Source organism: Dermacentor silvarum, chromosome 11 (assembly GCF_013339745.2).
Source record: "Dermacentor silvarum isolate Dsil-2018 chromosome 11, BIME_Dsil_1.4, whole genome shotgun sequence".
Taxonomy (NCBI): domain Eukaryota; kingdom Metazoa; phylum Arthropoda; class Arachnida; order Ixodida; family Ixodidae; genus Dermacentor; species Dermacentor silvarum.
This window is the reverse complement of record NC_051164.1, coordinates 665,639-679,850: the sequence shown is the minus strand read 5'-3', so window position 1 is coordinate 679,850 and position 14,212 is coordinate 665,639. Positions and strand designations below refer to the sequence as shown.

At 47.8% G+C, this 14,212-nt stretch overlaps 1 protein-coding gene and 1 long non-coding RNA gene across 3 annotated transcripts in view; both read left to right on the top strand.

Annotated features, from left to right (window-relative positions):
- The window catches only part of LOC125941466 (uncharacterized), a 208,884-nt gene that overhangs the window by 26,159 nt on the left and 168,513 nt on the right, over positions 1–14,212 (top strand). The gene's annotated exons all lie outside the window — the stretch shown is intronic.
- The window catches only part of LOC119433588 (glucoside xylosyltransferase 1-like), a 45,903-nt gene that overhangs the window by 5,139 nt on the left and 26,552 nt on the right, over positions 1–14,212 (top strand). Inside the window, exons 2-7 of one of the 2 annotated variants that reach the window (XM_049658802.1) lie at positions 2,017–2,079; positions 3,847–3,988; positions 7,279–7,410; positions 9,661–9,850; positions 11,531–11,844; positions 13,683–14,033. In XM_049658802.1, the coding sequence (XP_049514759.1) occupies positions 2,017–2,079; positions 3,847–3,988; positions 7,279–7,410; positions 9,661–9,850; positions 11,531–11,844; positions 13,683–13,865 (1,024 nt within the window). In that variant the 3' untranslated portion in view covers positions 13,866–14,033. Of the gene's footprint in view, positions 1–2,016; positions 2,080–3,846; positions 3,989–7,278; positions 7,411–9,660; positions 9,851–11,530; positions 11,845–13,682; positions 14,034–14,212 lie in introns of those variants that run through there. The other variant, XM_037700844.2, reaches the window with a different exon arrangement.

Here is a 14,212-nt window from a genome sequence, read left to right as displayed (position 1 = left end):
AGAATATTTATCAGAGAGAATACCCATATGATCAGATTTATGCATACCTGAGGGATACATAGGGCTCCGTAGAAAGTGTATTGGGAAGCCTATAGTAAGGGCGGGCAAACTAAAATTTGGGGGTGTGCCAGCTTGATATTTGAGGGTGGCCCAACTTCAAATTTGAGGGTCGGCCAACTGAAATTTGGGGGTATGCTTACGTATACTTCGACGATTTAAGTGAAGTTTCTGCATACCTTTTTGATGCATTTTGTGTAGTATGTGCCGGTGCACTTCAAGATCTGTTCAATGTGAATTTTAACCAACTAGCCCGACTCGTCGTCTTGTTACCATCAGAGACGCCGTATATAGTAGGGGACTCCGCGGATTGATTTTGATCACCAGGGGGTGTTCCTTAACGTACACCTACATATCTAAGTACATGAGCGTTCTTGTTTTTCGCCTCCGTAAAATGCGGCCGCCGCGGTTCGGAATCAAACCCGCGACCTCGTGCTCAGCGCTTACAAAAATCATTATAGAGATGCTGCTGTGTTTCAATTATTTTTTCTTGCCTTCAATGAAATGCCAGTTGATATTCGATGGCATATCATGCATTATTTTTGTAAGGGTGGCAGAACGCCATACCTTTGAGCTATACTGCGATGGGTTAAAAATTGGTGCGGTTTAGCTTTGGTTAACCCTGGTTGATTGCTAAAGCTTCACTGCCTTGGCTAGGTGTCGAGCTGTGGCCGATGTGTGGTTTCGCAATGATATACAGACATGTTTGCAATGAACACAGTGTTTATTCATCATTTTTTATGTCTATGAAGACACTGCGGCGATCAGTAAAGTAGTGAGACTTAGTTGCAACTCGCAGCCGGGCCCAACTCTACTCTGGCAACGGCGGCAATGTCTCCTTTCAGGGCTCCGTAAAGGCCTAAATATAGTCCGACGTAGCACACGTTATGTCACGTTGGCGAGAACAACAGCCGCTATACTTCGACCGATGCTTCGACGTACTCACGCCGCCAACGTAACCGGACGTGCGGCCAATGCGCTTCGACGCGCCCGACGTCTGATGACGCTCGCCCGCGTGCCGATAACGTTGGACTATAAACGCGCCTTAATGCTATCTTGTGGTTTAATTGACCTCTAGCTCTCAAGGTGAAAACTGTTGAGTCGCCGACGGATGCCCGAGGTAGCATAATGAAGCTTTCGCTTCAAAATAGTGTCAACGCACCGTTGAAGTACTTGCACAGCCTCTCATTACGTAATAAATTTCGATGGCTCTTTGACCTGCTTAATCAACTTTTTTTTTCTTTGTCGATAAAGAATTACATGAACTTTAAATTAACCGGAGAGTCAAGTTAAGCCGTTTGGAGTGTTGTTTTTTTTTTCTGCTTTAGACCTGCCAACAATAGCAACCATAACTGTCATCAGCGCCAGTATTGACGTGCCAGCGCTATGGTCTTGGCGCAAAATTGTATGGTTGGAAGGTAATTGAAAATTCGGGGAACTCCGAAATAAATTATCGGTCTAAACGCCCCAAAACTGTTCAGTCGGTTATGAGGGGCATTGTAGTTATCACTTATCAAATGTGATAGTGTGTTACAGGTTGCCTGAGCTTGCTACAACGTTCATGAGAGAGTTGGAAAACTCCTACTCATTAAGTAGCGATATATTTCGGAGCGCTTTTAGATAAATCAGTTTTCACCGCTAAGGATGCCTCAGCATGTACAGTTTGCATGACTCTAATATTGCTTGCTTCATTTATGAGTTAACAACCTGTGTGCTTCGTGCTTTAATTTTAATACCCATAGTTGTTTTCAATAATTCCTGGAGCAAAAAATGTGTCTGGTCTAAATGAAGAATGCGCTCGCAAATGTCGGTACGTGTTACTTTTTATTTATGACAACGAATGTCGTTAAATTGGGTGCCGTAAATGCGGATGTCTTCGTTTCCGGGTATTTTAATGGAATCTCCCTATAACTAAAGATCCTTCATTAAACACCATTTTCTCCGTGTTTCTTACTGAAGGCGCGCAGCAACAGGCAACGTGACGGGAGGCAATGAAGACGGCGCACCGTACGAAAAGTACAGGTGAGACCCATTACTGTCGTTTTACTACAAAAAAAAAATCACAGGTCCTCATACAGGCTTCCGCCGCGAATCCGAAAATAAATCTTGGATTATATAGTAATAAGCATGGAATGGTTTTTAGTTCCCGTTGCTGTCGACCTTCAAATGACCTTGAGCCAAAAGCCAGAGCTGTTATCCGGGCACTCAAACGAGATCATCCGGGCACTCAAACGGGAACATCTGGGCATCTTTGCGAGGACAAAACGTGATCATCCGGGCAACCAGTCAAAAGTTAAGAAAATGTGGCCTCTGGCCCCCAACCCTTTGCGCAGGAGGGTATTAAAAGCGTTGTACATGAGCGCTTCGCTGTAAAAAGAAAGGGGTGCGGAAATGCGGACGGATAAGTTTTTTTTTTTTTTTCTTTGAAGGGGGGGGGGGGGGGGGGGTGCGGCATGGTAATACATGCAAAAAACCGCGATGTGTTTATCAGGCACGCTGCAGTGGTGGGCTCCGTATTAATTTGGTTCACTGCGTATTTTTACGTCCACTTTAACCGTCCTTTCAAAACCTAAATATAAGTACACGAGCGAGTCATAGAACTTTTGAAACAGAAAAGAAACAGTAGATATAACAGTAACACCATTGTTTAGCTAGGCCAGTTACGCCTTTGTAACTACGAGATTCTTGCCCCCTTATATTGCAGACTTCAACATCCTTGCCATTCTTGTCCGACATTTGTATTTATATTATAAATCATTGAATCTATCCACAGACTCGGCGCTCTTTGGCCAAAGAAGCTCTTGCGCCAAAGAAGCCCTTGCGCCATCAATCACCAAACTTTCGTCTAAATTCTAACTTGAGAATGTTAGCTCGGGATTTAAGAGCAGTGATACCGGAGAGGAAAGAGAAATCTGAATAAATTATCCTCGCTTCGTGGTTCTGAGTAAGTCCGGTAGCCATCCGTTGCGGTAGCCCAATGGCTATGGCCTCGCACCGCTGAGGAAAAGGTCACGGGCTCGATCCCAGCCGCTCAACGCGTAAGTGCTTCGATAAGGGTGCAGTGCAAAAGAAAATTCTCGTGTACTTAAATTTACGTGCATGTTAAATAATTTGGAATCCCCCATAATGGCATGCCCCATAATGAGGTCGTGATTTTTCGCATGTCAAGCCCCAGAATTTAGGGTCCGGTGGCTGTAGATCAGCAACACTTGATGGAGGGCCCATATTAACGCGACAGCGTTAAACGCCGCGTGTCGCAGAAATATTTGGCGTCGGTGTCGGTGTCGGCCTAGGCGAATTGCGTCGGCGTCCTCCGCCCAAAAAATAATCCCGAACAACCACGATCACGCAGGCCCTCCGTGTGGCGCAGAGTAAAATGCGTCAGAAAAATCGTAAAGTACGACTTACCTAAACCTACAGACGGGATAGCGTTGGATTGTAATTTGAATATACGAGAAAGCATAATTCTCTTACGCGGAAACTCAAACACAGAACCCTTTCCAGCATTTCTACAATTCATACAGCGGCACGCCGTGGTTCGTTCCTTGCAAAAACACCATCTAGATGGCACTCGGCTCCTCAGCAGGCGCCCGCGGAGGCGAATTTGGGGGGAAAAGAAGGCTGCAGTTCCCTGGAAGCCTGATAAGCAGCCAGGGATCTTTGAGTGCTATCGCGTTCCACTCTTAAAGGCGAAGCTTAAGCGTCCTCCAATATTTCTTGCGCGTGAGTAGTGTAGCACTTCAGTTGTAGTGCTCTAGTAATTATATTTTATTTCTCCGAACACAAAAGGATGACCCTGGTGTTCGTGATTTGCGGGAATGACTACCCCTTGGGTCGCATCGCCATCCGGTCGGCGGTCGCCTACTCCACGACGCCGTTGCAGATCATCGTCATTGCGGACAAAGAAAATGAGGGAAAAGTTCTCAAAGAGGTGAGACCGATCTCCATATCTTTTCGATGTACAACAGCGCACAACAACCAGGACGGATAGGAAGAACGACACACACAACCAGCGCTGACGATGAATTACCAAATCGCCCAAATCGCAGTTTTATTGCAGTTTCTTGCATATCCTCTTCCCTCACTTGCTTGTTAAAATGGAGACCAAGTAATAACAAAACAAAAAACAAAAAAGCCGGCAGATCCCACGCCCTGTGGTAATCAATGTTACGCGAAGCAGTGTGCGGGGAGCCTACCAAGTTAACGAAATGACCGTGAGAGCACCAAGACGTAGGCGACTGTTTCATGACCTACATTACACGCATGTCATGACATTCATCATTCATGTCATCATCATTCATGTCATGACTTTTCATTTATGTTCGTCGTACACTCTGGTCATAATATGCCAATTTTTTACCCACCAAGTTAACGAAACGACCATGAAAGCACCAAGACGTCGGCGGCTAGATGGACGGACGGACGGACGGATAGATAGATACTCTCAAAGTGGCAAATGTTCGCCATGAAAAGCTTCGCATTTAAAATTGAACTGCAACCATAGAAGGACGATTGTCGAAGTCAAGTGATAAACTGACAGAGACGAAAGCGTATGCCAAGCCAGCCTCCGCTAACTTTAGGGGTGGTATTTGTTTTTTCCAGGAAGGTAGTTTAATAACACAGCCCAACTCGTTTTTCGCTTTGGGGTGCATTTAGAAGGACATTAAAGAGAAGAATAAAACGCCGGAAGTTACGAACTTTCGGCGTTTTGGGTGTGTTTATCTGTTTATCTATCTAGCCTCCTACGTTGTCATACCGTGGTGATCATTTCTTCAAATGTATATACATCAGAATAGGCGCGGGGCGGCATGACATGCATGCATACATGACATTAATGGCATGTCATGGCATGTATTTTATAACATCAATGTTATGAAGGACACGATGCCATCGTGGTCGTTTCTTTACCTCAATATACAGTATATCAGGATATGAATGAAATGCATGCATGACCTAGCATGGATGACATGACATAATTGTCATTCTTGTCATATCAAGCACACATGCCTCGCCACACATATCCTGATGCATACCCAGTTAAAGAATTTGGCACGACGCCATCACCTCATGTCATTTATGTCATTCATGTCAATCACGTCATGATGTGCATGCCATGTCATTTCATTCATTACATGAATATCCTGATATATAACTTCTTAGAAGATGGAACTCGCATGAATGACACCCATGTCACGACATAAATGTCATAAATAAGATTACTTTAATGAATTGAATGACATGACATTCATTTCTTTAACTTGATTTATTCTGGATATGCGTGTCATGGCATGCACGTGTGACTTTATGGTGATACGTCATTCCATGTATGTCATCAAATTATTGGCATGAATTTCATGGTTAGTATTTCACGCCATGACATGATTGACATGCACGACAAGGATGAGATAAATTCATGACATGCATGCACGGCATGGCATTATCATGACAAGAACTTACGCCGACCCAGTGGACCAAGTTGTCCACTAACTTGGGCCGATGACTATATGCTCGTGTTCGTCATGGCATGGTGGCCCTTACATCGTCATTTCAGCCTCGTAATCCGGCTCTCGCCTCTGATTCTCGCGTGCCATCCGCGATCGAGCCGGGTGGCACGCGTAAGATCACGGCATCTAGGCAGCTGGACACCGGATGGTGGTTGCATTTGTTCAAACAGCGATTGAAAAGGAAGATTCCCACGAGCTTTGATTTCCGAGCAACGCACAGCAACACGCCACCCGGTGGCTACTCCCAAAGATCGTACCGGGCTTTCACGGCCCTTCTCGTCATTACCAGGCCGCTTAAGCAAATATCTAGGCGTGATATTCCTTGGTACACATAGTGTCTGAGTACGACAACGCTACATCGAATTACGCTATAGCAGCGTCATCACGGTTCGGTCAAGGCGAGCAGCGGCACTACGCCACTCATCCGAATGGCTATGAAAGGGCACGGGCGTCAGGTTCTGCTAAAGTATCTCCGTCAAGCCACTCATTTGTGTCCTCTGAGAATTTAGTTTTTGCATTCCTTTTACCCATCTCGCACCTCCATACCGCTCGTTGACATCAATATTGGATCGTTCGTAGAAATCATGCAATTGTCGTCGTCGTCTTGCTGCTGTCGTGACAGACACGCACTCTCGTTAATTCTGCTTCACTGCACTCTCATTACACACAAAAAATATGCTTTATTTACACGAAACACATTGGTCAACCTGGTAACGCTATGCGGAACCCCAAACAATGCTGTACAGCCAGCTGCCTGCAAAATGCTTCGCAAGACGTCGATTGCCACAGTGGGTAGGACCTGCACAATTTTTATTGACGCGATGTCGTCTATATTTTTTTTATTGCTAAAGATTGAGTATGTGGTGTAAAAGAACATTTGTACATTACTTGACAGTTTTGCAACTGTCAAGCAATTTTTGCAATTTGACCAGTTGCTTTTGTGCCGTAATACTTCCCATAACTAACTCGATTTGACAGGGTGAATGAACTGTACGCTTTCCTTCCCAGAATTGGTTCTTCAACGGGGACCAATTTCAATACTGCGCGTTGGGACACGCTTTCGTTTACGTTTTAGCTTGATGATTGTGGTACGAAAATCATAGACGTATTGGGGAGAAAATTTTGAGGTACTAAATTAAACGGTATTTATAAAGGCAAAAGCCTTAGATGGCTCAAGGGCCGAAAACTTAGACGTCCGCCATAATGGCACCACAATTGTGTGCCACCGAATAGCACGAAAGTTGTGTGCCACCGAAAAGTGGCCCCAAAATCAACGACCATTGGTGGAAGTCAAACCACGACTTTTGGTGTTAATTAAGGCGAAGTTAATTAAGGCAGAGTTAATTAAGATACAGTTAAGGCACTTGAACCCATCACCTTTGGTGGTAGTCGCAACCTTTAGTTGTGGCGGGATTCGAACCAACGACATTTGGTGTTAATTAAGGCGAAGTTAAATAAGTTACAGTTAATTAAGGTCTAGCTAATTAGGGCACTCGAACCCACGTCTTTTGGTGGGAGAAAACAAGAAATAGGAAGTAACAACAGATTCGAATTAAAATGTCCAGTAATGTAATGAATGCCTCGTGAACGCGCAGGCGCTCACGAGGACTTCATCCTCTTTAGCGTATGCTGAAGTGACTTTCAGCTTAGTTTTTCTCGAAAGCGTTCCCTGCTAATTTCTAGTCCTACCCTTCATCTGTTTCTGGTGATCTCCTAGTTCGGTACCTGGCCTGAGAACGTGAAGAGGCGCGTCCGCTTGCACGTGCGTCCGCCTTCGACCCCTGACGACAGCAGGGAGGGCAAGGCGACCGCGATCAAGAAATGCGCCTCGCAGGCCCTGCAGCTCCCGGTAAGTCGCCCTGTAGTTTTACACCGGACTTGTTAAATGGTCCTTCAGCAAGCTCCATTGCAAATTTCGGTTATACACACTGGAAGTTGTAAGCCGCCGTCGAGACAGTGTTTTACCCCAAAAAAATGTCAGTTTCGCCCTAAGGGCGAAGCAATGAATGCGATAGCAACACAGCAATGTCATACGAAGTAAGGTGAGCGGCTTTGGTAGCAATATGAATTGTAGTAAACATGAGCTGATTAAGTAAGCAGGTGTGCTGCGGCGTAAGTAGACCGACATGAAGAGAGACTCGATGACCACGAGAAGGCGCGTGTGAAACGGTGGTGTTGATGAGAAGCGCTCCTGGGCTGCGCGTGCGAAGGGACACACCTGTAGCGCTGCACTGCCGATCCGGGCAGCATTGCATGTGTAGCGTGCATTGGAAAATGTGGCCCGGCTATTACTAACTGAATGAACAAGCGTGGTGTGAGCGCGCACAAACAAACATGAATAGATCGCACTGAATGACTGCAGACAACGACTGTCAAAACGCTGGCAGCAAGCGCATACGCCGCAGCGGGCGAAGGTACGTGCGGTCTATCGCTTCAGCGGAAACTGAGCGGCGAATGCACAGCGCATACAAAGGTCAGAGCCGTGTGGAGATAAGAGATGGTGCGGGCGAGCGACGAGCGCGGTTGTTGGCAGAGTAGAAGTGCGCCCCCCCCCCCCGCTCCCTCCGGCGCTGGCTTCCCGCTTCCTTGCTTGCGCGTGGGAGATTGAGTGCGTTCTCTCTCCGTGATAGCGCGCGTCCCCGCACGCTTCCGCTCGGGCATACGGCGCGCGGCGAAGATTTTATCTATACGGAACCTCACGGCGACGGCGACGCCGACGGCAGAAATCCGGTTGAAGTGTCCATATAATTGCTATCGCAATAATAATTTTGCAAATCGGTTGATTATTGGAGGACACGGAAGAAATTGGACGGTCCCGTGGCTATGGCCGCCAGGAGGCGAACGCCACTGCCAACAGACCCACTGGCTCCCTTTGCCTCAACTAGCGTCCTCAAGCGGCGTTCCTTACTTGCGCTCTACGAACCCGGAGCAGAGGAACGCGTCACGTTCACGTGACAAGCCCCGCCTCATTTTGTTTTCTTCTCTTGCCTTCTTTGATGCACGACGCATTACCATCGGTGGCATTGCGCGTTCCGCATCGGATGATTAGGCGAAGTCGCGTGTCATGGTCGGTGACGTTGCAAGCACTGCGTCTTGTGTGGAAGCATTTGAGTGTGTGATCTTGATTCTCTCGCTGCATGCGCAGCTCCCTCGAGAGTAGGGGCACGCGGTCTTCTGTTTCAAATTGCGACCGTTCTCGCGCCACGCAGCCGTTTCACACACTTTGAAGTATGAAACGGCACAGGTCAGAAGTTTATTGTCGTGCAATGTCCATTCACCCCATCGCTTACAAGCTGGGGCTGAAAGTCAAACAGCAGTTGATGTGAATGCACAGGGTGAGGCGTCGACGCAGTGACGCCGTGTGAACGAAAGCAGCGTTTGATGTTTGTCGAGGGAAGAATGGTGAGGAGAGTTGTATGGCAATGACAAGTACCATGCGAGACACAGTGGTAAGGCTGACTCTTATTCGGCCGTTTCATTCCTGGGTCTTTGCCCTAATCAAGACAGTAGCAGCATTAGCAGTACAGTAGTAGCAGCACCCATGGTCAGTAAGGGCTGGAAGCGATTCAAAGGTTGGGCAGACCTAGTTATAAAAGCGAGAGAACCGGTCATGGTGCTGGTGCTGGTTCTTCAAAAAAAAAAATGTAGCTCCAATCCTGTTCAAATTCTGCACTTGGGTAGTTCCAACCCTGCTCAAGTCCTGCGCTTGTGTAGTTCAAATCCCGCGCTATAATGCTGCTCCACTAACGTGAAAACTGGGGAAGTGCGAAGCAGCGATGCGCCGGTGCTGGAGTGTGGAGGATCTAGTGTGGACCTCCAGTCTTTCCTTTATGCGTCTTTCCTGACTCAACACGTTTCCTCTCACTACAAGAGTGGTCATTACACTATTTCAGAAGCCTAATTTAATGTAACAGCTTAACGTGACATTCCTCTTTATCGTTCCTTTAGGCTAAGCTGAGCGGTGAATTACGTCTTCGGAAACACCGATAGGTAATGCCGGTAACAGACGCTTCCTGCATCCCGCAGCTGCATGCCCTAGCTAGCTAGATCTCCGGCCGCACACTGGCAGCGCGCCTTACGGTGGTACGCCGATTTCCAGGAAATGTTTCCTCATCTGGATGCCGCCATATACGTGGACGTCGCCATGGTGTTTGTGGAAGTCGTCGAGGACATGTGGAGACTCTTCGCCCTCCTAAACGAGCATCAGTTTGCGTTGATGGCACCGGAGTCGGAAAGCGCCCACAACCGGTACCGGAAACAGAAGAAGCACCCGTTCTTCTGGCCATACGGTGAGATTCCGTGCAACATGTGCCTATGTAGTCCGAAGTTCGAAAAAAAAAAAAAACACGTCAGGCGAGGGTGGTACATCGTCGAAATAAGACAAGCACTCGCATAAGGTATTTCAAAAAAGAAAATCAACAGATATCGACGTTTCGGAGCCTCTGTGTGACATTTACGTAGGCAAAGCTGGAAATTTTGAAAGATGGATTCACCAGCCCCAGAACGACGTCAGAAGACAAAGGGCGAGCTTAAACGCCTTGGCAGGTCATCACATGTCTGCTAACCACATCATTGATTGGTATGTTGCTGGTCTAATTGGGATGCTCTTGCAATATTTAGTTATTCAAACCACAAAGCGCGCGATTAACCGGATAACCGGGCATGGGGTAATCTCGAAATATACACGCGCACTCTGCTCCACCTAACTCATAAATCATCTGTAGCGCTGCTGTATGTTGGGCATGTTAGTATTCTAACTTGGGAAACAATTTTAGTGCCTGCAGACGAGGACGGAAGAAATACGTGGGGCCACACAATACACTTTGTGTGTTCACGTCTTCCTTCCATCCTCGTCTACTGGCGCTAAATATGTTTGCCCCCCCTCTATAACCATCATCTTCATTGTGAACAAGGGACCTGCAGCGGCCCCGAAACGTCAATATATGCGTATGTCTTTTTTTTTTCAAACCTTAGGCGAGTGCTTGTTTTATTACGGCCACCGTGTGGCTATAACTATAGTAAGAGCAGTGCTGGGCCATCATTGGCTGCTATAGTTGATCAGTATTGGGCAAAGGTCTATATGCGTTCCGTAATGGTGGATGTACTTTAGTAAGCTTCACTACGCTGCAGAAATGGTTTGCGGTGTGATTATTTGGGACGGGAAAATAAAAATAATACCGGCAAACGGAGGTCTCACGAGGATACCTGAGATTAAGGTGAAACGGTTGGCGCGGCGTCGCGAGGGCATTCAAGGGACAGAGCGGGATGAAACCTGAGAACACGGGGCTTTATATTCTTCGGCGATTGCTTGAGAAGGTATAGTTTCGCTTTCAGCCGCTGATTTCGCGAGACTCGGCACCGGACGCATTCGCGTGTATAGCCAGCAGCTTTTCTGCCGCTGTGTCAAACTATAGCTATCTTCGCATGATGCCCAAGAGCGCTGTTGGCCTTATACTTCGACACACCCACTGTCGCATGGCTGGCTACTTGTTTCTCCCTCGCTCCAGGCATTCGGTCAAGCGGGATGTTGGTGAGCCTGACGCGAGCGGGCCAGTACGGCTTCAGAAGGCACGTCGAGAAAATCAGCTAGCCAAGTTCGCTAGCATTAGGATCCCCCGCGAGCAGGAACTTGTTGCACCTATGACACACACGGGGCTTCAGACAAGGTGGCACGTACAAATGCAAACACTAGTAAACTTTCTATTTAAACGTTTTTTCCCCTGACTGGTTATCTAGGAAACACATACGTACGATACGACATGCAAGAGACTTCCGACAAGAAGCTTCGCGAGAAAGTCCCAGCACATAGTATAACTTCCTATCACAAGTGAAGAATTGATCGAAGGCTGGCGAGCAATCGGTTCAACATTCTGAATCGACGCTTCGCCATTCGTGCAAATCGTTCAGTCAATGAGCAGGCACACTATAGCCCTTTGCTGAAGTTTCTCTCTCTCTCTCTCTCGCCGCAGGCGTGCGGTCAGACATGATGATGATGAACCTAACACGAATGCGCAAATTCGGCTTCAAATGGCGCGTCCAGAAAACGAGATGGCAGTTCGCGAGCATTGGTGTTCACCGGGACCAGGACCTATTGAACATCCTCTTCCATGAATATGTTGAGACCGTGTCGTTGCTCAACTGCCGCTGGAACTACCGGCCGGAGCACTGCCGCAGGACCGCGATCTGCGCCGTCCTCCCTCCAGCTCTGCTGCACGACCCTTCCAGGAGCAACGGGACGGCCAGCGAGCCTTCGTTCGCGGCAGTTTACAAAGCCATGCAAACGGTGAGTGACCTCATAAAAAAAAAATGCGGCAGAACCAATCTCATGATGCCTGTCAATGGTAAGGAACGCGTCCTGCGTGAGGCGTCTATCACAGCAGGTCTCCTCTCACGCGCTCCCCTCTGGACATGTTGTGCCACCTAGCGGCAAAGTTCGCACGTGGCCTCCAAGATGCGCGGCGCGCTGGTTGTTGCGATTGCAGAGAAACGATCCCTCGCTGGCCGCATATGCAGTGCCACATACCCAAAGACCAAAGTTTGCTTGAAAGGGGTTTATTGAAGAGCAGCGCTTACCCAGTGCATCCTTGGGGAAAGCGTGTGACGTGGGGTCGGTTCCGCCCAGCACTGGAGAAATTTTAGAAGTTTCCTTTTTGATTGATGAGGTCGGTGAAAACGGTTAGATACCCAGATGGTCGCAGAGCAAGAAACTGCGTGTAGAAGTCCAATAATGCGTATCTCGTTAAAATTGGGCAGAGAACATCGATGACGATTGTCAACGTGAGCGAACCGCCGAACACTACTAGAAAGCTATGCACGTTATTAGAGGCTTTGTATCAGCACTTGCATGCGTACGGTTGTTTCAGTGATGATTATTGGGTAGCGCTTGTTTCACTGCGTCAACTAGCACGCGGGGCGGGGCGGGGGGGGGGGGGTGAACAGACAGACGGACGGACGGGCGGACGAACGAACGGACGGGGCAGGGCACGGCAACGCAGGCAGATAGATAGATAGATATAGATAGATATAGATATAGATAGATAGATACGAATTCGAGATTATCATCGAATTTTACCACTCCATCTCGGCAATATCGAAACCGAGCGTGTCCCGCTGCGGCACAGTGACGAAGTGTGTGACGAAATTTGAGTAATGGCATGTCGCAGCAGATGCTTGCCAGGAAAAATGTGCCGCATCAGTAACTGCGGCGACTAGCTGCAGCGCTCAGTTTCCAGCTCCGTCGATCTTTTCGTCACGAAGTTTTGACAGCAGGTGGCAGTTTATGCGCTTCCGGCGCGCTCAGTTTAATATTCCCTGGATTGAACGTTGAAACTCGATGACAAATATCTCAAATTAGGTGCAATTTTCACGATTTCAAAAAAAAACGCAGGTCCAACAAGTTGTAATCTACATACAGCGAAGCTTTGTCTGAGTGCATAAAGAGCCGAAACACGAGTTTGTGTTCATTGCATATCCGCACAAAGTGACACAGAAGGCTTTATTCAGGCATTGTGGAGAGGCTAATGAAATGTCTCGTAAGTGAAACACACGTGCGATAGATCAGTGGGCGTCCTGGAATTTTCCTGGTCTTATTACTTTTTTTCCACCGTACGGCCGCCGCCGCGGATGCGCGGGGCAGTGCGCCATCTGATGGTGGTTCAAGGAACCCAGTGGCGGTGACGTCGCGCGTGTCCTCCGCTTTGATTGGTTGGCCTAATCGCCAAGAGAGCAGCCACACCCCAACACCCATGGTCACGAAAGGTTCGCTTTTAAAAATAGGGTGCATTTAAATGCAGCTGCACCCGAGATTGTCATATAAACAACTACAACGAAGGTTCTAATAGAAAAAAGTTTATCAGCTATTTTTACTAGTCTTCTGAAACTCGCGTTATTGGCGACAAAGTATGTCCGCCTCGCCTAGGAACTCCTCAGCAGAAGCGCCACGTTTGTTGCGCTGATATCCTTTTTATTTTTAACAAAATCAATGTTGTATTAGAATAGCACCGTGCATACATTAAATATCCGTGCAATAAACGCTCAATGATGCTCCCTACTTCAACGAGAACAAACGGATTCCTCTGGCCACGCTGACCCTGTATGACCTTCTCCCCCTCCGAACGTCAGTACCAACTGGGCGAAGGCCTCCTGGAGGGCTTTATCGGCCCACTGAACGCCACCTTGCGGCATACCAATACGACAAATGTGGCCGGGAGCTCACGGACCAGTTGCAGTTGTGGGAGTTCTCGGCTCGCCGAGTGGACTACCTCTGCGACGCCAGAGCGGAGCGCGACGCCTCCTTCAACATAACCCAGTGCGGAGACGTCTCCTAAGGCGGCTACAGCTTCGAACTCGTCGGCGTGACGTCAGGCCTCGTTGGCCGCGTCACCTGTTTCCTTTCCATTCCGTTCCGTTGTTTTTTCATTATCATTAATTTCTCACTTTTCTTGGCCTGTTTCTGTTATTTATTAAATAAATATGGTGAACATCAAAGTTCGAGCACTGTATCCTCTGACGACGGTTATTGCTTTTAGCTCTGTAATTACCCTCCGTCCCACCAATAGGTGGTTAATACGTAGCGTCTAATGAGACCCGCATGTAACGTACACCTTGAATTTAAAGTGGACGGAAGCATCAACCGGTCAGCAGTCCAGCAG